The sequence below is a fragment of the Mercurialis annua genome, linkage group LG8 (genome assembly GCF_937616625.2).
Source record: "Mercurialis annua linkage group LG8, ddMerAnnu1.2, whole genome shotgun sequence".
Lineage (NCBI taxonomy): Eukaryota > Viridiplantae > Streptophyta > Magnoliopsida > Malpighiales > Euphorbiaceae > Mercurialis > Mercurialis annua.
In genome coordinates this window covers 3762077-3784118 of record NC_065577.1, presented here as the reverse complement: position 1 = coordinate 3784118, position 22042 = coordinate 3762077, and the positions used below count along the sequence as shown (strand labels likewise).

Here is a 22042-nt window from a genome sequence, read left to right as displayed (position 1 = left end):
AATAATTAATCTAGTATTAGTGAGTTTAATGCTTTCGCCTGTAATTGCTCGAGAGAGAATTTTAGGTGCTCTAGATTAGTTCGAACATCATCAGAACAATACAATCCATAACCCAAATCAAGTAAACAGCATAACGAAGATTAATAATCCCTGCCTTTCCCATTATTGTTAAAACACCGTTTGAATTACAGCTTTAGTTACTTTAAATTACAATTGTTAATTTCTGTCTTTTAATTACAAAACAAACAAAAACTATCTTTTCGGCTATTCGAATCGAGTTCCTTAACTGGTTGTCTTTAGAAGCTTTCTCTGTGGGTACGATATCCGGACTTCGCAGTCTGTATTACAAGTTGGCATACGTACGCTTGCGTATTTTTACCAACAAGTTTTTGGCGCCGTTGCCGGGGAAAGTTTTTCTTTAACAACTAAGTTGGGATTGCTTGACTTGTTTTAGTCTTTATTTTTCTTGTTTTACGCGTGGGGTTTGTTGATTTTGTTGTTTCAGGTACCCTTCTCTTAGTGTATGCATAATACACGACGCAAAGGACTACCGTTAGAACCGTTTCAACAAGACCTCACTACCTTTGAGCGAAGTGTCAGAAAAGCAACACACTCAACTCAAAGGAATCTCAACATGGAGAACGAAAACGATGCTCCTCCTGGATTCAACAATGCGGGTGATAATCGAGTGATCCCGCAGAATCAAAATCAGCAGAATCCGCAGAATGCTCAAGGACAGAACAATGAAGGGCCTCGAGTGAAAACACTGATGGAAATATTTCAGCCAAATGTGGGAAACAACACCCATGGCTATTTTGCACATCCTGTGCCGACTACCCATTATGAGATCAAGACGAGTGTCATTCAACTGTTGAAGGATAACTGCCAGTTCTATGGGCTGCCTAGGGAAGATCCTAACGCACATCTTGCAAACTTCTTGGAAGTATGTAGCACATTCAAGATGAACAACATGACTGACGACGAGGTATGGCTTCGCCTGTTCCCATTTTCTCTGAGGGATAAGGCAAAACAATGGCTTCACGCTCTACCTAGCGCAGGCATTAATACTTGGTCCGATCTGGCGAAAGCGTTCTTGCACAAGTATTTCTCCATGGCAAAGACTGCAAAGCTGACCAGGGATATTATGCTCTATCAGCAACTTGATGGGGAATCAGTTCATGAAGCGTGGGAGCGCTATAAGGAGATGCAGAGGCAAGTTCCGCATCATAACATCACTCGGGAGAATCTGATCCAAACCTTTTACAATGGAGCAACTGAATTGGGGAGAAGCACGATTGACGCAGGCGCAGGAGGGTCTCTGATGAGAAAAACGGCGGATGAAGCATTCGATCTGTTAGATGAGATGGCAGTAAATGGCTGTTTTTGGCCATCTGAAAGGGCGAAGGCACCTGCGCAGAGAGGAGTTATGTCAGTTACTGCTGAGTCTGCAATGGAGGCTTTAAAATCGAAGACTGCAGCATTGCAAAATCAAGTGGATTTTCTTACACGGCAGGCTGCAGGAGTTAATATTAACAGTGTAGCTGCCATTCAGAGTAACTGCGAGGTATGTGGGGAGCATGGTCATATGTCGAATGAATGTTCTGTATGGGGTCAGCCTAACAATGAACAAGTTAATTTTGTGGGAGGGCAAAGACAGGGCAATGATCCATACGCTTCCACTTACAACCCAGGATGGAGGAATCACCCAAATTTCTCATGGAAGGACAATGGGGGTAATGCCAATAATCAGGCAGGTCCGAGCTTTCAGGGCGGACAGAGGCCACAACACAATCAGGGCAACTACCAGAATCAAGGGAACTTTCAGAATCAAGGGAATTTCCAACATCAGAACAACCGACCGCAGCATCCTCCTGGCTTCCAACAAAGAGAGCAAGGCGAGTCTCTCCACAGCAAGTTTGATAAATTGATGGAGATGATGATGAAGAAGGATGCCGAGACGCAGCAAACATTCAAAAATCATGCTGCTACAATTCATAACCTTGAGGTGCAGAATCAGCAGATGGCTAAAGCACTGCAAAGCAGAAGTCAGGGGGGTTTACCATCCACTACTGAGGAAAACCCCAGAGAGCATCTCAAGGCTATTGAGTTGAGAAGTGGGAAAGCACTGGATGATCCATATGCAGGACGTGCTACAGTTGAGGCGGAAAAGGAACAGTGTGAGGGTGGCGAGCCTGAAAAGGTAGTTGCTAAACCACCTCCACCACCTCCTTTTGTGCCAAAGGTGCCATTCCCACACAGAGTGAAGAAGCCGCAGGACACTTGGAAGTTTCACAAATTTCTTGAAACTTTCAAGAAGCTACAGATTAACATCAGTCTGGCAGACGCATTGAGAGAGATGCCGCACTATGCAAAGTTTCTCAAGGAGATCATCACCAACAAGCGGAGTTGGGATGCAGAGGGACCAGTACCGATGACAGAAAACTGCAGCTCAATCATATTGAGCAGTCTACCGACCAAGCTTAAGGATCCAGGAAGTTTCACTATCCCTTGTACTATCGGTAACATGCAGTCTGTTAATTGCCTTTGCGATTTAGGTGCTAGTATTAATTTGATGCCCTTATCCCTTTTTCGTAGTATGTTTGGTGATCAACAGGTACAGGCTACGCCGATGATGTTGCAGCTAGCGGATCACTCTCTGAAAAAGCCACATGGGATTGTGGAGGATGTCCTAGTGAAGGTCAACAAATTCATATTCCCTGTGGATTTTGTTGTCCTTGACTACGCAGCGGACAAGGAGTGCCCGATGATATTGGGGCGACCATTCATGAACACTGGCAGAGCTCTTATCGATGTTCATGATGGAAAGCTGACTCTGAGAATTGGGGATGAGAGAGTTGAGTTCGACATGAGAAAGATCACACGCCATCCCAATTCTGGAGGTGAATGCATGCGGGTAGACATGGTGGATGAGTTAGTGGAAGAACAACTGGCAGAAACCAATGCCATCCTGCAGTCTATGCCGAATGAAAGGGAGGAGTACTTAGAGGAACCAGTCCTCGAACCACTGTTGAAAAGCAAGCACATCACTCCTCCCTCCTCTGAGAAGCCACCAAAAGTGGAGCTCAAGACTTTGCCTGCACACTTACGATATGCCTTCTTGGGAGCGGATGGCACTTTGCCCATTATCGTCAGCAACAAGCTCACCAAGAAGCAAGAGCAGAGAGTCATTGAGGTAGTCAAGGGACGTATCTTGGCTATTGGGTGGCAGATTTCAGATATCAGGGGGATCAGCCCTTCAGTAGTGATGCATCGGATTCATTTGGAGGATGAGTCTAAGGCATCTGCGCAGAGACAGAGACGGCTGAACCCTAACATGAAAGAGGTGGTTCACAAGGAGATTGTGAAGCTACTTGATGCGGGCATCATCTATCCCATTTCTGATAGTTCATGGGTGAGCCCAATTCAGTGTGTGCCGAAGAAAGGCGGGATGACAGTTGTAGAGAATGAGAAAGGGGAACAGATTTCTACTCGCACGGTTACTGGGTGGCGAGTGTGCATTGACTACAGGAAGCTGAATGCCGAAACTAGGAAGGATCACTTCCCGCTTCCTTTTATTGATCAGATGCTAGAGCGAGTGGCAGGACATGCATTTTACTGTTTTTTGGATGGTTACTCTGGGTACAATCAGATCATTATCTTCCCAGAGGACCAAGAGAAGACTACCTTTACTTGTCCATATGGCACTTTCGCCTACCGCCGCATGCCGTTCGGTCTTTGCAATGCGCCTGCTACGTTTCAGAGGTGCATGACTTCGATCTTTAATGATATGATCGAAGACATCATGGAAGTATTCATGGACGATTTTTCAGTCTTTGGAGACTCCTTCGAGTGTTGTCTTCGTAATTTAGACCGGGTCCTGCAGAGATGCGAGGAGACAAATCTAGTGCTGAACTGGGAAAAATGCCACTTCATGGTTGAGGAGGGCATTGTTTTGGGGCACAAGATATCCAGAGAGGGTATCGAGGTTGACAGGGCAAAGACAGAGGTGATTGAGAAGCTTCCACCTCCAATCACAGTGAAGGGAGTCCGTGCCTTCCTCGGGCACGCAGGTTTTTATCGCAGGTTCATCAAGGATTTTTCTTCCATAGCGCGTCCTTTGACTACCTTACTTGTCAAGGACGCGCCCTTTTTGTTTACTGATGCCTGTTTAGCTTCTTTTCTCAGGTTAAAGGAAGCACTGGTCACTGCCCCAGTCATCTCTAGTCCGGATTGGGATCTGCCCTTTGAGATCATGTGCGATGCGAGCGATCAGGCGCTGGGAAGCATTCTGGGGCAGAGGAAGGACAAGAAGCTGCATGTCATCTATTATGCGAGTCGCACTTTAACAGGAGCTCAGCTGAACTACACTACCACGGAGAAGGAAATGCTAGCGGTAGTGTTTTCACTGGATAAATTTAGGCAGTATCTACTTGGCTCAAAGGTTATCATTTATACTGATCATGCTGCGCTGCGATACCTTTTTGCCAAGCAAGATGCAAAGCCTAGGTTGATTCGGTGGGTCTTGCTCCTGCAAGAGTTTGATCTGGAGATCAGAGACAAGAAGGGCACGGAGAATGTGGTAGCAGACCACTTGTCGCGGTTAGAGGTTCCCGAGCCAGTGATAGAAGGCGAAGTCATCAACGAAAGGTTTCCTGATGAGGCTCTCATGCTCATTAAGGAGACGATGAATCCATGGTATGCAGACTTCGCCAACTATCTATCAGCTGACATTATGCCTCCTGACATGAGCAGTCACCAGCGTAAGAAGTTCCTCTCTGATGTTAAGCGCTATCTGTGGGATGAGCCATATCTATTTCGAGTGTGTGCAGATGAGATGATCCGGAGATGTGTTGCAGAGGAAGAAATGTTGGCCATTATGACTCAGTGCCATTCTTCAGATTATGGGGGTCACTATGCTTCGGGTAGGACAGCAGCACGAGTCCTAGAGAGTGGGTTCTACTGGCCTACACTGCACAGGGATGTGAGAGATTTTGTGCAGCACTGCGACAGATGCCAGCGCACTGGCAATATCTCAAGGCGTGATGAGATGCCTCTTTCCTCTATTCAGGAGGTTGAGATTTTTGATGTCTGGGGTATAGACTTCATGGGACCATTCCCTGTGTCGTGTGGGAATTTATACATCTTGGTGTGCGTCGACTATGTGTCGAAATGGGTGGAAGCAGCTGCTCTGCCCACTAATGATGGAAAAGTAGTCCTGAAGTTCCTGAAGAAGTTGATCAATAGATTTGGTGTGCCACGGGCGATCATCAGTGATGGAGGGTCACACTTTTGTAATCAGCAATTTTCCGCCCTGATGAGGAAATACCATGTTTATCACAGAGTGGCGACTCCATACCACCCTCAGACTAGTGGACAGGTTGAAGTGTCCAATAGAGAGTTGAAGCGCATTCTTGAAAAGACAGTGAATAGCTCGCGCAAAGACTGGTCTCAGAAATTGGATGATGCGTTGTGGGCATATCGGACGGCATTCAAAACACCAACTGGTATGTCACCTTACAGACTGGTCTATGGGAAAGCTTGTCACTTACCCTTGGAGTTAGAGCATCGCGCATATTGGGCCATCAAAGAGTTAAATTTTGACCCTCGACTCTCAAAGCAGAAGCGCCTCCTGCAACTGAATGAACTTGATGAGTTTCGCTTGTCGGCATATGAGAATGCCAAGTTGTACAAGGAAAAGACCAAGAAATGGCACGATGCTCATATCGTGCCTAAGCAGTTTACAGAAGGCAGTCATGTGCTACTGTACAACTCTCGCTTGCGTCTATTCCCTGGCAAGCTTAAGTCGAGATGGAGCGGACCTTTCAAGGTGCGCCATGTAGCTGAGCATGGGGCAATTGAGCTCGAAAATGCAAGTGGAGAGACTTTCAAAGTAAATGGACAGCGGTGCAAGCCGTACTTAGGTCCGTTGACGGATTAAGGACGAGAGTGCTACACTCTCGACGCTCCAAACTGAGTCAGGTACTACACGGTCAACGCTAGCGACCTAAAACAAGCGTTATTTGGATGACAAGTCCGAATAATTTATGTTCTATTGCATTTTAGATTTATTTTGTGCATTAGTTAGATTTAATTTTTTAATTTTAATTATGTTTATTGTGAATTGTCTATTTTGATGTTTTCGTGTTTAATTTTTTTAGTTCAGATTGATCCGGGTGTTTGTGTGTTGATTTGCAGGTGCAGGAGCAAAAAGGAAACGTGCAGGGGAAAATTTTTACGCCGCACGACGTGCGGAATGACTTCGCACGACGTGCGGCCGCACGACGTGCAGAAAGCCAGCGCACGTCGTGCGCCGATCGGTGGCAGGTGCTTAAAATCACGTTTTTGCGCCCATTTGTTACAAAATCTCAAAAAAATCAAAAACAAACCCTTTTCTCCCAACCCAATTCCGAAAATTCCCCACCATAAACCCTACCCTAATTCTCTCTTTTCTACATCAAATTCATCCTAAATTCCACATTCCCTATACCTAAACCATCTCCAAAACAGCATTCTCCTCCAAATTTTTGGCGATTTCAGTCCCAATTTCACCAGTCATGACATTTAGGTCGAAGAATCCTAATTTTGGGGAAGAAGACACTGATCCGGAGGATTCAAGCATAGTGAGGACTCATAGTTCTCCTGAACCACCAGTGGCACAACTTCGCAGGGGACGATCACGGACAGCAGCTGCGGAACGGATTCCTCCGCCAGTCACAGCACCGTCGAGCAGCAGACAGCGGCCAAGTATGGCTGCGAGGTATGATTGTCCCTTTCCTATTTATTCTGTCGAGGAAGGTGAGCGATATGCTGTGATTAGTAAGAGGAGGTTGATAGGTTGTAAGATTGTAGATGCAGAAACTCTTGCCAAACTGAATATGCAGGAAGCTTTTGACAGTCACTTGCGGAGATGGGGTTTATTTGGGTTGAGCGAGGCATCCCACCACACTTACACAGAGCTGACTAGAGAGTTTTTCACCACGTTGAAGCGAAAGGGTGGGGTGGAATCCGAGTATAGTTTTCGTCTGCGAGGGGTACGGCACACTTTTGATATGAGGTGGTTGAGAACCACGTTTGGGATGCGTAGTGGCGGTATGCGTCTTACTCCTCCAGAGTATCAGAGAGATCAGATGTGGAGAGAATTGTCTGGCGAGCCTGCGTTTCAGAAGGATTCCAAGGCAAATTTGATCAAGGATGTGTCCATACTGCTAGCATTCAAGTGGTACAAGTACAATATTTGTGGAATCGAGGAGGCCAACAAAATTGGCCATAATGATTTGATTGTGATCTATGCTCTGTTATATCCCGACGATGATACTTTACGGATCAACATGGCATATCGCATTTTGGAGATGCTCCTGAAGATGCAGCAGCAGAAAGCTGCGAGTCCACTGGGTATGGGGTTGCTTGTGAGTGTTATGGCTGAGTGTTTCCAGGCTTATTCTACAGAGGAGGAATGGGAAGCTCTACATCAGCCAAAGCTGAAACATATTGATATGGACTACCTGAAGAAGTGCAATGTGGTGGATAACAACAATGTGATTATCCCTTTTTATCAGAGGGCAGGATGGGTGAAGAAATATGGTGCAGTGCAGCAGCCAGAAGCTGCAGATGATCAGGATGAGGATGCAGAGGGGCATCAGACAGAGCATGTTCAGGAGAGTGCACAGGGTACTGAGGCTACTGAGGGTCCTCCAGGTTTTGAGGATCCGTTACAGCCATCTTCTGAGACTGATTGGAGACAGCAGATGGAGACCAGGCAGAGGCGCATGGAGAACAGACAGAGGCGGATGCTTCGAGAGCAGCGGGACCATCATCGCATGCAGCGGGCCCACATGCGGGCCACTCACCCGAGTGGTGACTACCCTTCTCCTGTCTACTCACCATCACCAGAGCCGGAGGATTACTAGAGCGTTTTGTCTTCTTTTCCCTTTTATGTTATTTTTTATGTCTTGTTCTTTCTTATCGTACTTCTATGTTTCTGTGTGCTTTGTTTAGTGTGATTGCATTAGGGACAATGCATCGTTTAGTGTGAGGGTAGGGAGAAAACTGTACTTTTCCTTTCTTATTTATGTACTTTTCCTTTCTTATTTATGTTTTTTTATTTTTATCCTTGTGTGTGTCTGTAGGATGTGTTAGGAGTGGTTGATCTTATGTGGTGAACCCGTGGGGTGTATTTATGCTATGTCATGTTGGATATTTTGCTACTTGTACTTACCGCTTGGTTGTGTCATTTTGTCGCCCATATGTCATGATTTTTTGTGATGTCAGAATTTCTGAGATTTTAGTGTTTTCGTTCCCCCTATTTAATGAGTTGGTTAATTTTTGCTTTTATGTTCGAACAACTGTGTAAGAATGATAGTTAAATAACATTTACCTAGTTAGCCAGCATGAATTAATAGGACGGAGGTGAAAATTTGCACTTCATGGAACATGTTCTTTCTTCTGAATATTGTGAATTTTGGCATGACGATCTTGACAGGAGTACTTGTGTAAATTTTGAAATTTTGAGCAATTAAACATGTTTGTATTTAAATCACCTTGTGTTTACCCAGTTTTGTGAGATTTTTGAGCCTTATCGAGCATACTTTTTATGTCTCATTTTATTGTGGTGTGAGTCGATACATGTTAATTTTCTAGAACTTGCCTTGCGTCCATAGTAAAATTGCATTGTAGGTTGAATAATTTGAAAGTGATAAATGGCAATTAGGATAACCCATTCTTTAGACCACTTTAAATAGCCTACCCAGTGTCCCTTAGTTTAACCAAGTTGAGCCTTAGCCATATTTTTGTTGTTTTACACACATTTTACACACTTTACCTTTTCTTATCTCCCTCTTTTCTACCTTATTGTGACTTGACAGATTGATGGATATGCAGGAAACTAGTGTGAGGATGTATAACATCCTCAGCTCATGATATTAGATTGATTATCTCTTGTTTGATATGATTAATGCTGCCTTTTGAAGTTCAGGAAAAAGAGCGGAAAATAAAAGAGAGCTTGAAAAAAGAAAGCGAAGAAAAAAAAAAAAAAAAAAAAAAATCGAAAAGTTGAGCTTAAAAGATAAAATGCTAAAAAGTTGAACTCAAGGCAATAAAAAGAAAAAAAAAAAAAAAAGAGATTAAATTAGTTGAAGAGCTGAATGTGATTAGTTGTGTAGTTCCAGTGATGTTTGTCGGTTTGTCAAGTCATTTTTCACCATATTATTTACTTTTTTTCCGTACCCTGACCCAGACCCCATTACAACCCTTTAAAGTCCATTTTGATTCTTTTTGTTTGACTTTACTCAGTAGTGGAATTGCGGACTATAGGCAAGCTTATGGCAAGATTACATGTATTGATGTGAGAGCTTAATTGTTTGTACCTATTACACGTGTGTGTGCGAGAGACTACCTTGTGAGGAGTACTTGGTGATTTCATTATGCAGACTTGTATTTTTGTTCATTTGCTCGAATGTCGTTTGTATTTTTGACTTGATTGGATTGCCATTTGTGATCAATGTAATTTTGAAGTCATGTTTTCATAAGTGTATCTGTGTAGTCTCGGTGTTATTAATTTATGATTTGGCACTAGGCATTGTTATTTGATGTTATTTTTGCAGCGCTGTTTGGCTTAAAGGTTTAGTGTTGATCGGTTCATTATTTAGGGGGTTGTGAAAGTGCTTTAATTTTGGGATTTCTGACAAAGTTTGATGAGTGGTAATGTGGCTTTGTTCTTTATTTGATTGAGGACAATCAAAAGATAAGTGTGAGGATGTTTGATAGGAGTAGAAATACTCCTATTTTCTAGATACTTTCAGGTCTTTTTAATGCGTATTTAATGTCAAATTCATGTTATTTGTGGTTCTTATTGTTATGTCCAAGTTTTTCAGGTATATGCATGAAAACGGATGATTTCGGAGCTTATTAGAGTGATTTTGGACTTGCGGAGGACTCGGGAAGCAGTTGAAGCAAGAATCGGAGGTTTGGAGCCAAAATCTGTAAGTGCACGTCGTGCACGTTGGGAGCACGTTGGGAGCACGTCAGGGTCCAGTGTCCAGAACTTTGGAGATGGGAGAGCACGTCGTTGAGCACGACGTGCTTGAAGAAAACTGGGACCGCACGACGTGCGGTCTTGCTGTGCACGTCGTGCGGTGTGGAATGAAGAAGGGCACGACGTGCCCTTGACTCCTGCACGTCGTGCCCCCTTCGATAGCAGCCGGCGAAATTGACGTTTTAGCCCGTATTTGACTATTAAAGACCTGGGTATTTTGGGAATTTCACATAGCTCGAAGATTACAAGAAAACATAGTATAAATACCATTCTTAATCATTGTATTAGGGTTCGCGACTTTGTTTTTGAGATTATACCTTAGTTTATTACAATTTTAGTTTCGTTCTTCATTATTATCGCTGGATTTTCATTGTTCATTATTAGTTTACTTCAACCAAGGTACGATTGATATTAATTTCATACTTCAGTATTTATTTAATCGCAGAATGAATCCGTTAATTATTACTTTAAGTCTTTTTATTATTATGTCTAGCTAAACCCTTCATTGGGGATTATTAATCTAAATTATGTCTGTTTAATTGAATTGAATTTATGGGTTTTTGTTCTTGATGGGTTTTAATTATTGTGCTTAATGCTTAGCCTAAACTGATCACTTAGTCTATGCCGTTTGTTTTAGTTTTAGCTCGAGAGAGTAAAATTGGAATAGAACAATATAATTAAGAACGCAGGAGTTAATTGTGCGAGAGTGAATTAACGAGTGCGGGTTCATTGAATTTGCTTAACAACCATTAAATTGATTTATACATAGGTTAATCATTGTGCGAGAGTGAATAATTAATCTAGTATTAGTGAGTTTAATGCTTTCGCCTGTAATTGCTCGAGAGAGAATTTTAGGTGCTCTAGATTAGTTCGAACATCATCAGAACAATACAATCCATAACCCAAATCAAGTAAACAGCATAACGAAGATTAATAATCCCTGCCTTTCCCATTATTGTTAAAACACCGTTTGAATTACAGCTTTAGTTACTTTAAATTACAATTGTTAATTTCTGTCTTTTAATTACAAAACAAACAAAAACTATCTTTTCGGCTATTCGAATCGAGTTCCTTAACTGGTTGTCTTTAGAAGCTTTCTCTGTGGGTACGATATCCGGACTTCGCAGTCTGTATTACAAGTTGGCATACGTACGCTTGCGTATTTTTACCAACAAATACAGACTCTAGTCATCATTTTGTTGTGGCATGTCGAGGCAGTTTTGTGAATGCCATTGAACAAGTCCCTCTTCTCGTAAATCATGCAACCCGAATTGTCTGTTCTCCGAGCCATGGTGCCACGACTCTTTGCGGCAGAGCAAGAACTCTCCCACAAGTTTAGCAGCCTTTTCTTCATCAAGCTGGTCTAATTGACATCAAGAATAGGTAGGGGTGTGCATTATGTTCAAATCTAACTGAGCCAAACCGAAATTTGACTTTTCCAAATAAACCGTACTGAGATTTTATGGAATTAAAAGTTCTCAAACTTTCAGTTCGGTCAGTTTTGTTATTTCGGTTTGTACTAAAACTTAACGAAAAAAATTTATGTCTAAAACCGAAACTGAAAACAGGAGTTTTTTTATAATATCAAACTGAATCAAAATAGGTAACTGAACTAATCGATGATAGTACCAACTCTTATAAGTTATACGTACCTACAGTTTAAACATCATTTACTCCTTTTCTTATTTCTACAAATCAAATTGATGTCAAAAGATTATATACTTCTGCTCTTATCTTAAGAAATTATTTGCCTTCCTTGTCACTTACTTGCGTAGCACGGAAAGTGAAATGTTAAAATAGGAAATGTCGATAGGGAAAAGGGGCAAATGCATTTTTCTATAAGAATACGTTATAAAATATATAGAGTATCAAAATTTGTAAAGTATTTCTATAAATAAAAATGAAACACTGAAACGTATTACTCAGATCAAGAAGTTTTCCTTGCAACATAGCATGTTAATGATGCATTGATGCCTATGCTAACTTAATTAAATTTATGATCATATTGTGCAGGAATGTGCTTGGTTTTTGGGCTGGTCAAACCAATTCTGATATAAGGAGAAAATTGGTTAAACTTTGGCAGAATGATATGGAATTGGATATTCAGAATAGTAATGTCAATGCAAATCACAGAGGACATTTCTTTTACTATGAAAAGTTCTACAAATCCAAGTTCTGTATTTGTCCTGGTGGATCGCAAACTGAAGGCGGTAGGCTAGCATCATCAGTTCATTATGGATGTGTTCCAGGTATTAATGTTCTTCATTTGGATCTTCTTAATATGCCAAGTTTTTGTCTTCTACATGCATTTTGATAAATGTATCTTCCTGACAAATTTCACTACCAACTTAATTTGCCAAGTTATGGTTTGATCGATAACAAAATTTGTTGTTTTCGTGTTGAATTTCTTCAAGTAGTGATTGCATAGCGAATGTTTTTGCAGTTATTTTGTCGGATCGTTTCGATCTCTCCTTTAACAACTTTCTGGACTGGAAAAAGTTTGCAGTACAACTGAATGAGAGTGATGTGTATGATCTTAAAAGGGTCCTTAAGGCAATACCGAAGGACAAATACAAAGATCTACAGAGAAACACTGTTAAGGTAAACAAAAGTATTGTCCTCAAGTCTTATAAAATGGACAAGCAGCTGAACAGAAGTAGGAGCAATTCAAGCTAAAATTGAGTTTGAAGAGACAAACTAGTTACCTTTTTCTCGAAAAATATAAGATTTATAATTGCCGGAGAGATCACTGTAAAACATCTCAGATTGATACGTTCGGACTTCTTCGTCAGACTTACTTTTAGCCAGAAAGGTTGTGCGATAAACGGTAAAGCAACAAGCATTTGACTTCAAAATTCTCACAAGTTCCAAGTCCGCATTCTGCACAGTTGAAAAATGAATATACGGTGAACAGAAAATCATAGCAACACATTGAGCAGGGATGTGCAAAAACCGAATCAAACCAAAACCAAAATAGTCGGTTTTATGATTTTTTATACCTTTTGGTTAAGGTTTGATTTTAAAATTTAGACCAAAAACTAATTTTTAAAAAAAATTACTATCATTTTTTTTAAAATTACATTATTTTCTTTTGTATTTAAGTGCTATCGTGTATAATGATCATTAAAAATAATTGCTTATTATTTTCCTATTTCGGTAAAACCGGACCAATTTTCAAATTCTTAAAACACCAATCGGTTTCGATATTTTCACTCCCAAACAGAATCGAAAAACCGAATGCACACCTCTTAGCATGTTAATGAAATTGTTAGCTTGTTTATACCTTTTGGCGATTATGTTCGTTAATGACCAACTCAAGGGCCTTTTTGCAGCCGGCGAAATTGTAACTGGTGGGATCATCAACATTTACCAGATGAACCCGTCCGATAAATGAAACTTTGGGGAAGGTGGTGACGTCAAAACCCTGCAATGTTATCAAGAAGAAGGGTTAAAAATGTAATATATATACATAAAAAATTAGAATAATAACAACAAATCAAGGAGGAAAATACATCGGATTCATTGAATTGGCGTCTGTATTCTTTGTATTTTTTTCTGTCGTCGTCGTTCTCAAACTCCATACCCTCGCTGCTGTTTCCATCGGAAAAGTGTCTCTCTTCGATTTCATCCCATGATCCCGATCCATCATCGGAATCGTCATCATCGACGGCAGCACCTTCGTCGAGTTTTGAATCGACCACCGGCACCGAGTTTTCAAGGCCCTTTAGTTTCTTCAAAGGTGAGGGTGATTCTTCTTCTGCAATATCGCCCATGGAAGCCATCGCCGATCGATTCCTTTCAAAAACTAACCCTGAATTTTATGCAACAAAACCTAATTTAAAGAAAGCCCTTAATTACTACAAATCTGCCCCAACGTCGTGCTTTTCTATAACGTTTGTTTCAAATTTATCATTATTAAAAAAAAGAGTATCTTTCAAAAGTATTCAAAAAACCGGTAATATTTACACGCGTGCCTTTTATTCTTCAGTATTTACATTCATACCTTTTTTCCTTAAAAGTTTACAGATAACACATAAATTTATGTTGACTTTTTTTTTAAAAGATAACTGACGCGCGTCAGGCCTGACGCGCGTCAGTGCAGGGCTGACGCATGGATCAGCCCTGCCAGCACATGCATCAGTTCTTGAACTGATGCATATGCTTCTTCTATTATCTTTTTTTATTTAAGAACTAAATTTCTTTTTTTAAAATATACATAATTTATTAATTTAAATTATATAAATAACTTATTTATGTTATATAAATTTTAAAAAATACTAAATAATGTTAATATTAATTTTAATTTTAAAAATAATATATTATTTTTTGATCAAATTTTAAAAATATAAAAATAAATAAATAATACAATTCTAAAAAATATAATTTATGAGTTATTTATGTTATATAAATTTTTAAAAATATTAAAATTAATTTTAATTTAATAGTAATTTTAATTTAAAAATAATATATTACTTTTTGATTAAATTTTTTTAAAAATATAAAAATACACAAAAATACAAATGATATAATTCTAAAATTTATAAGTTATTTATAAAATACACATTTATACATACCGAACACGAGTCTGATGTATAAATAATGTATTTATTATACGTAAATTTTGTATTAGAAATATATTTATTGTTAAAATTATATAAATTATATATAAATGATATATACATATCATGTATAAATTATATGTGTCAACGATGCATCTACTTAATGTATTTATCATGTATCAAATATGTATAATATATATATAAAAATTTCCACACGTCTCAGAAATGTATCATATATACGTATCAGAAATGTATTATATATGTATCTGAGATGTATTAAATATGTATCGGAGATGTAAATAAAAAAAAGTTTTGAAAAATCGAGTACGAATGAAATATATATTGACAATGTATTAAATATGTATCAAAGATGTATCATATATGTATCGGAAATGTATCGTATATGTATTGGAGATGTATTACATATTTATCGGATATGTATCAAATATGATCGTAGATGTATCAGAGATATATATTTAAATAAATGTAATCAAAAAAAAAGTTTAAAAAACAAAAAAAAAGTTCAAACGATCGAAAATCCACATTTAAAAAATATATTTTTTATAAAATAAAATTAAGGAACGTTTTAATGGACAAAAAGAATCAAAGAATATAAAAATTTAAGCATAATTACTATATTATTTATTTGTAAGTAAAAACAGTTAAGAGACTTTATGCTAATTTTTTTGAGAGGGGCCAAGGGTCCTCTTGGGGACTACATGGCTCCGTCTCTGTCGGAGATGTATCGGCATCAATAAATAAAACTCTATCGCCGCTATTGTTGATAATTTTTATTTTAAAATTAAAATTCATATTTTTAAAATTCATATATAAGAAATATATTTTTTATATAATTTAAATAAATATGTATATAAATTATTTATGTTTTAAAAAAATAAAAAATTCAATATATTTATATTTTAAAATTAAAATTAGAATTAAAATGTTAATATTGTTGATAATTTATATATTAAAACTAATATTCATATTTTTAAAATTTATATATAATAAATAAATGTTCTATATAATTTAAATAAATATGTCTATATATTATTTATGTTTTTTTAAAAAAAATTAAAAAATTAAAAATTTAATATATTTATATTTTAAAATTAAAATTTTAATATTTTAATAAATAAATCTTCTACAGAATATAAGTAATTAAATATATAAATAAAATATTTATATTTTCTTTAAAAAAATTAATAAGAACAGTGAAAGAATAATGAAAAATAAAGACAATGAAAAAATGACTTGCATCACGCGCGGCGGGTCTTTAAATAAGATGCACCAGCAAAAGCTGGTCACAAGTTGATAAATATATGCTGATGTCATGATGATGTAAGCAAAAGGGTAGAAATTGAAAACTTATAGTATCAGATTTATGTACCGCATGAAAAGAGAGGGAAAAAAAATGTATCGCATGAAAACCCTTACATGTTTTAGTACTTTCTTGTAATTATTCCAAAAAAAAAAGGCAAAACCCATGGAAAAGTCCCTACACTTTCCCTATTTTGTTCAAGTGAAGTAAAGTTTTATCACGTATGCATCCCTATATTTGTCATAATTTTTATTTTTAAAAATAGTTACTAATAGATTTATTTGACATTTTTGTATAAAAGAAGGGTATTGCTATTCGCCGCCCCCTTTTGCTTACCACCGCACAGGCAAAAGACATTTTCTGCCCTTTTAGAAAAATTTGCAAAAAAAAAAAACCAAGATTCTCTCAACTTATTCGAACACATTCGGAAAAATATGTAAAAAGCCGAGTAAAATGACGGATAACGAGTATAATTCGTCGGGAAACGAGTATCGGCATTCGGAAACAAGTTTTTCCGGCTTTTCTGGGGTAATAATTAAATTTTTTAAATATTTTTTTAAATTTTTTCAAGGGGGACGATTGGATTTCACGTTCCCTCCAGAGGAGGGGACGATTGGATTTCACGTTCCCTCCAGAGGAGAGGACGTGAAATTCCACGTCCTCTCCTCTAGAGGGGACGCCAATTTTGGGCGTCCCCTCTTCTAGAGAGGACGCGAGCGTCCTCTCTAGAAGAGGGGACGCCGGCGTTTGGCGTCCCCTCTAGAGGAGGGGACGCCCAACTCTACGTCCCCTCTTCTAGAGGGGACGTGGAGCTGGGCGTCCCCTCCTCTAGAGGGGACGCCCAACGCCGGCGTCCTCTCCTCTGGAGAGGACGCCGGCGTCCCCTTTTCCGGCCGCGACCGAAACGTCGCGGCCGGAAATTAATTAATGCTAAAAAAAACGTTGAAATTAACTTTTAATAATTACAGTAATTTTTTATTCCATATTATTACGACTTTTTATTACATATTATTTCGATTTGTTAAACGTAAGTATTTATGTTTTGCAGGTTGATTTAGAAGATTATGGCGGTGATGGAATTGATTACAGCGATTGGTTTAAGCTAGATCATGGGTTTGATAGTGATGTTGAAGCAATTACTTGGGCTAAGAGTACTGCTATAAAGATTGGATTTGAATTAGTCATTTCGTCACATAAGAACGAGGGGAAAAAGAAGCTTCTACGATGTGCTCGGGGTGAGCGTTACAGAGGTTCATTCACAGATTCTGATTCCTTCGTACGGAAAAATACGAAGACAAAAGCGTGTAAGTGCAAATTTAAAATTATTGTCAAATTAGGAAAGACTGCATGGTTTATACTTACAGATCCTGGTATTTCGAGTACACACAACCATGCTCTAGCTGTGTATCCTGAAGGATACCGTCAGATGAGTGGGCTGAGTGGCGAGGCCAAAGAAATTGTGCGAGATATGACTGCGGCACAAGCGAAGCCGTGTTCTATCATGGCAGCTTTAAAAGAAAAAGTACCATCTGACAACCCTAGAATAAAGCAAGTGTACAACTATAGAGAGACTTTGAGAAAGTCTAGCTTTGAGGGTAGAGATGTGGTTGGGCAATTTTATCACATGGCTCAGCAAAATGATTATGTACACTGGACTCTTGCTGAGGAGGATACAGGTGTGTTGACCCATATTTTCATGGCTCATCCTGATTCAGTGAGACTACTTCGTACGTACTACTGGATCATCGGCATGGACTCCACGTACAAGACGAACAAGTACAAGCTGCCTTTTTTGGAGATTATTGGAATGACTCCTTGCAACAAGAACTTCATAATTGCATATGCAATTATGAAGGATGAGACTGAAGGGAGCTACAGATGGGTATTGGAGAGACTGAGGTATTTAATTATAATTATGTTATTTGATATTTTAATGATATTCAAATTCAAATTACTTATTAAATCATCGGGCAATAATGCAGGTGCTTGATTGGGGAACATATTCATCCGAGCGCTATTCTTACTGATCGAGAATTGGGGCTTATGAGACCAGTGTCAGAGGTTTTCCCACGTTCTTCTCATCTACTATGTACGTGGCACATAAATAAGGACGTAGAAGATAGAGTGTACAGAATTAGTGGGAAAAACCAAGAGTTTGCTGAAATTTTCAAGAATAGTACATGGAAGAAAATTATCAGAAAATTATGCTGATTGTGTGTTTTATTATTATACGTGTAATATTTTTGAACTCCACAGTACGTAATATTTAAAAATGTTCATGAAATTGCATAAAAACATACACGTACATAATATAAAAAAATTCTCTAGAAACTAACATCTAAACTAACATCTAAACATGATAAACGGGAGATGTGATATCTCAGTCCCGTCTATCAGCACCTTAACCTCCTCTGAGGCCGTCTCATACCACTGTCTCAGCTTCTTCAGAGCTCCATGTCTAGTCTGACACTTCAGCACGCCTCTGTCCGCCCCATCCCATAGCCGAGAAGCGACATGCCCGAGAAAACTAGGAATAACAGTGTCATCCTCAGGTCCACCAGGTACTGGACCAGTAACGGTCCACACGTCAACCTCTTCAGGTCGTCTGTTCGACCCTGAAAGTAACAGTAAACATAATTAAATTACATTTAATTTTTTAACAATATTATTAAATTAATTATAATCATTTAATTATATTTACCTGATGACGAGTCGCCAACGAACCGACCACCTGCACCCTTTTTCCGTTTAGAAATGTAAATTTTTTCACTTGGCTCGTCCTCTGGCTCGTCCTCTGGCTCGTCCTCTGAGCTCACAAAATCATCAGACTCTCTAAGATCCTCAACAGAAATGCGGACCTCATCGGGAGAAGTATGCGCTTGTTTCTTCCGTCGAGCCGAGGCAGAAACTTTACGCGTCGTAACGTGACGGGCTCCCGATCCCCCTAATTCTGGGGCCAAAAACGTCTTCCCCATACGCTTTCTGCCCTGCAATTATAATAATTTAAATTATAGAAATAATATATATTAAATTAAATAAATTTGTAAAATTATTTAATTTATTTCAAATAATTATTTATTTTAAATTTATTTTTTTTTTTAAAAAAAATAAATTATATTAAATTACGGAACGGGCGTCCGGCGTCCCCTCCGGAAGAGGGGACGCCGGACGCCCACGTCTCCTCCGGAAGGGGGGACGCCGTTTCCGGCGTCCCCTCTTCCGGAGGGGACGCCGTTCGTCCCCTCCGGAAGGGGGGACGCCGAAAACGGCGTCCTCCCTTCCGGAGGGGACGCCACCGTCCCCTGTCCCCTCCGGAAGGGGGGACGCCGTTTCCGGCGTCCCCCCTTCCGGAGGGGACGAACGGCGTCCCCTCTGGAAGGGGGGACGCCGTTTTCGGCGTCCCCCCTTCCGGAGGGGACGCCGCACGTTCCCTCCGGAAGAGGGAACGTGGGAAATCCACGTTCCCTCTTCCGGAGGGAACGTGGGATTTCACGTCCCCTCCGGAAGAGGGGACGCCGGTTTCCGGCGTCCCCTCCTCCGGAGGGGACGTGAAATCCCGTTTTCTATTTTTTAAATTGTTTTTTTAAAAAAAAAAACCGAAATTAATAAAAAAAAATACTTACCGGAGGTTGTCGATTTCTATCTCGTTCCAAATCCGACATTTTCGTAAAATATGAATTTGTGAAAAGTTGAATGAGTTGAGAGGATTTAGTTTTTTTTTTATGAATTGGTTATCTATTGAAAATGTGAAAAGGGTAAAATTGTCCTTCGCCTGTGCGGTGGTAAGCAAAAGGGGGCGGCGAATAGCAATCCAGTAAAAGAATAACTTGTGCTGTTTGTTAATCGTGTGATTCTTCTGAATCAGGTTATTTTAGTTAATTTTTGTTGTATGAAACTATGTTATTATTCAAAGTTTAAACCGTAATTATTACAATTAATTAGGTGAAATCAAAGAGAAGATGGGTTGGAATCAAAACCAAATGGGTGCTACTTATTTAACATGTCAAAGAATAAGGGAGATTATTTTAATGACGTGGATTATCTAACTTAACTCTGTTAATCAACGGGAAAAAAAGAGTGCAACGTATTTGCCAAATTTAGTCCATTAAAAGGTCTTAAAATAAGGATAATGACAAATATAGGGGGATCCAGACGTGACACATTTTGAGTGTCTTTCGAACAAAACATGTCAAATACAGAGACCTCTGCATAAATTTTACTAGAAAAATTGTCAAAAACTCCATCAAATAACATCTTATTAACTAAGTCTTTGAGTATTTTTAAATCAAGAAAGGGTCAACATGACACTTCGGCACTCAAACTGTTTTCTCGGGATTATGTCTAATTTAAATTTTTTCGGTTAATTAGACATAAAACTTATATTTTTAGAGTCAAATAAGTTATTTGAATCGATTAGGCTCTAAAATTTATGTCTAGTGGCCAAATAAGTCCATATTTAAGGTGTGCATTTTCGAAATTATTTGACTAAAATTAAAAGAGTTTTGAGACTAATTTATTCAAAACGTTAAAATAAATTTATAATTTTGAAAACATAAATTTTGGGCCTAATTAATTTAAAAATAAAATAAATATATTTAATTCTGATAAATTAATTAATAAACATATTTTTTTTATTAAACTTAAAAATTATAAAGATTAAATAAATTTTATAAATATTTAAAATTATAAGTTATTTTATTTTAAATTAATATTTTCTAATAATTTTTATTTTAAAAAATTAAAAAAATTATTAAAATAAAAATTAACTTATAAAATGAGTATTAATCTTTTTATAAAAATATGAAAAGGATAGGAACATTTTACTTTCTATATACTACTAAGTAAGAAATAATTTTTGACCTGCCAAAATAAGTGTCTTTGGGAAAATTCTTTAGGACTTCTCATGAAGAAATTTTTAGGTAGACTCGTTTCATCACGTCATCCGTGAATCATATAATAACACCTCATTAAAATGAGGGTATTCTTGTAATATCATTATTCAAAAGTGTATGCAAATAACAAACGAAATTATAAAAATACCCTCATATTAATGAAGTGTTATGATATGATTGGTTTAGTCCACGGATGACGTGTTAGACCGAGTCTACATAAGAATTTTTCCTGTCTCATGTGGGCGAGTCCGTTTATGATTCGATAATACTTTGATTGGGCAAGTCCCCTAATCCTCCTTTATGGTAGGCTCCAGTGTGACTTGACTCCTTATTAGATATTCTATAAGTTGGTTTTCATCATTTATGATTCGAACTTTAAAAATTCCAATAGTTATTTTTTTAGTTTTTAATTTCAGTGATAACTATTTATTTAAACTGTAATGAAAAGAAGTTTTATATGATTTCATATTCTAAATTGTTAATGATAAAAGACAAACTAAAACTGTATGAAACACTAAAAAAAACCATTCTAATTTGAGTAAATAGATACAACTAAAATTAAATGGTAAAATGTAGATTAAAATTGACGATTTTAAAAGGTTAAAAATATGAAAAGAATATGTCTACTTATTAAATATATCAAACATTTATATCTCGTGTCTGTTTTAGTAAAACTTTTTCAACTCACCAAAAGCTAGTTTTGATAAAATAATAAAATAAATTAAACCCATCAAAATTCTTAAAAAAAGCACTGATGGGACATTCATACTCAAATTATATGAGTTTTGATCCTAGCAATAGCTATTTAAACTGAATTTGTTTTTGTTGGGAGAGGAGCCCGATAGGTTTCCCCACTGACCTGGCCCCGGCCTGATGACCCGATTTTTTTTATTAATTTATATTTTTATTTAAATTAAAATTAAATTTTTTTATTTGTAAATGTATTTTACTTTATTATATTATTATTTATTTTAAAAAAGTTTATTGAATATAGATAGTACCTTTATACATCCTAAGTTGGAGTTTCCATTGACAAAGTCTCTCAATTACACTTGAGGTTGGACTTTCGATCTTAGCTCTCACAAGTAGTATTTAACTCACTGAATAATTATTAATAATAAAGTTTAATAACTTAAAAAGACCAAACGTTTAGCAAAAATTTTGATAAGGCCAAACGTTTAAATCATCTCGATAATGTTAAAAAAATATAATATAACATTTGAAAAATATTCAACCTCCA

General features: G+C 38.0%; 4 protein-coding genes across 4 annotated transcripts; 2 read left to right on the top strand and 2 right to left on the bottom strand.

The window, feature by feature from the left end:
• Positions 1 to 523: 523 nt before the first annotated feature.
• Positions 524 to 5938, top strand: LOC126661475 (uncharacterized). Its single transcript, XM_050355330.1, has one exon. It carries the CDS (start codon positions 524 to 526, stop codon positions 5936 to 5938), a length of 5415 nt encoding a protein of 1804 aa, XP_050211287.1.
• A 6591-nt stretch (positions 5939 to 12529) lies between these two features.
• LOC126660032 (uncharacterized) lies at positions 12530 to 13931 on the bottom strand. The gene is made up of 3 exons (XM_050353360.2): positions 13543 to 13931; positions 13314 to 13454; positions 12530 to 12910 (listed from the first exon to the last, which is right to left on the bottom strand). Exons 1-3 carry the CDS (start codon positions 13810 to 13812, stop codon positions 12728 to 12730), a joined length of 594 nt encoding a protein of 197 aa, XP_050209317.1. The 5' UTR covers positions 13813 to 13931; the 3' UTR covers positions 12530 to 12727.
• A 2977-nt stretch (positions 13932 to 16908) lies between these two features.
• Positions 16909 to 18121, top strand: LOC126661474 (protein FAR1-RELATED SEQUENCE 5-like). The gene is made up of 2 exons (XM_050355328.2): positions 16909 to 17809; positions 17893 to 18121. Exons 1-2 carry the CDS (start codon positions 17337 to 17339, stop codon positions 18119 to 18121), a joined length of 702 nt encoding a protein of 233 aa, XP_050211285.2. The 5' UTR covers positions 16909 to 17336.
• A 132-nt stretch (positions 18122 to 18253) lies between these two features.
• Positions 18254 to 19695, bottom strand: LOC126661473 (uncharacterized). The gene is made up of 3 exons (XM_050355327.2): positions 19534 to 19695; positions 18612 to 18897; positions 18254 to 18525 (listed from the first exon to the last, which is right to left on the bottom strand). Exons 1-3 carry the CDS (start codon positions 19570 to 19572, stop codon positions 18254 to 18256), a joined length of 597 nt encoding a protein of 198 aa, XP_050211284.1. The 5' UTR covers positions 19573 to 19695.
• Positions 19696 to 22042: the final 2347 nt, after the last annotated feature.

What these genes read in the sequence shown, in the direction of transcription:
- LOC126661475 (XM_050355330.1), top strand. Translation starts at nt 524, where the DNA reads ATGCATAATACACGACGCAAAGGACTACCGTTAGAACCGTTTCAACAA.
- LOC126661473 (XM_050355327.2), bottom strand. Translation starts at nt 19,572, where the DNA reads ATGTCGGATTTGGAACGAGATAGAAATCGACAACCTCCG. An exon ending in ATAGAAATCGACAACCTCCG is followed by an intron (nt 18,898 to 19,533) that starts GTAAGTATTTTT and finishes TTATAATTGCAG; the next exon opens with GGCAGAAAGCGTATGGGGAA. An exon ending in CGTTGGCGACTCGTCATCAG is followed by an intron (nt 18,526 to 18,611) that starts GTAAATATAATT and finishes TGTTACTTTCAG; the next exon opens with GGTCGAACAGACGACCTGAA.
- LOC126661474 (XM_050355328.2), top strand. Translation starts at nt 17,337, where the DNA reads ATGAGTGGGCTGAGTGGCGAGGCCAAAGAAATTGTGCGAGATATGACT. An exon ending in TGGGTATTGGAGAGACTGAG is followed by an intron (nt 17,810 to 17,892) that starts GTATTTAATTAT and finishes GCAATAATGCAG; the next exon opens with GTGCTTGATTGGGGAACATA.
- LOC126660032 (XM_050353360.2), bottom strand. Translation starts at nt 13,812, where the DNA reads ATGGCTTCCATGGGCGATATTGCAGAAGAAGAATCACCCTCACCTTTG. An exon ending in GCCAATTCAATGAATCCGAT is followed by an intron (nt 13,455 to 13,542) that starts GTATTTTCCTCC and finishes ATAACATTGCAG; the next exon opens with GGTTTTGACGTCACCACCTT. An exon ending in ACGAACATAATCGCCAAAAG is followed by an intron (nt 12,911 to 13,313) that starts GTATAAACAAGC and finishes TCAACTGTGCAG; the next exon opens with AATGCGGACTTGGAACTTGT.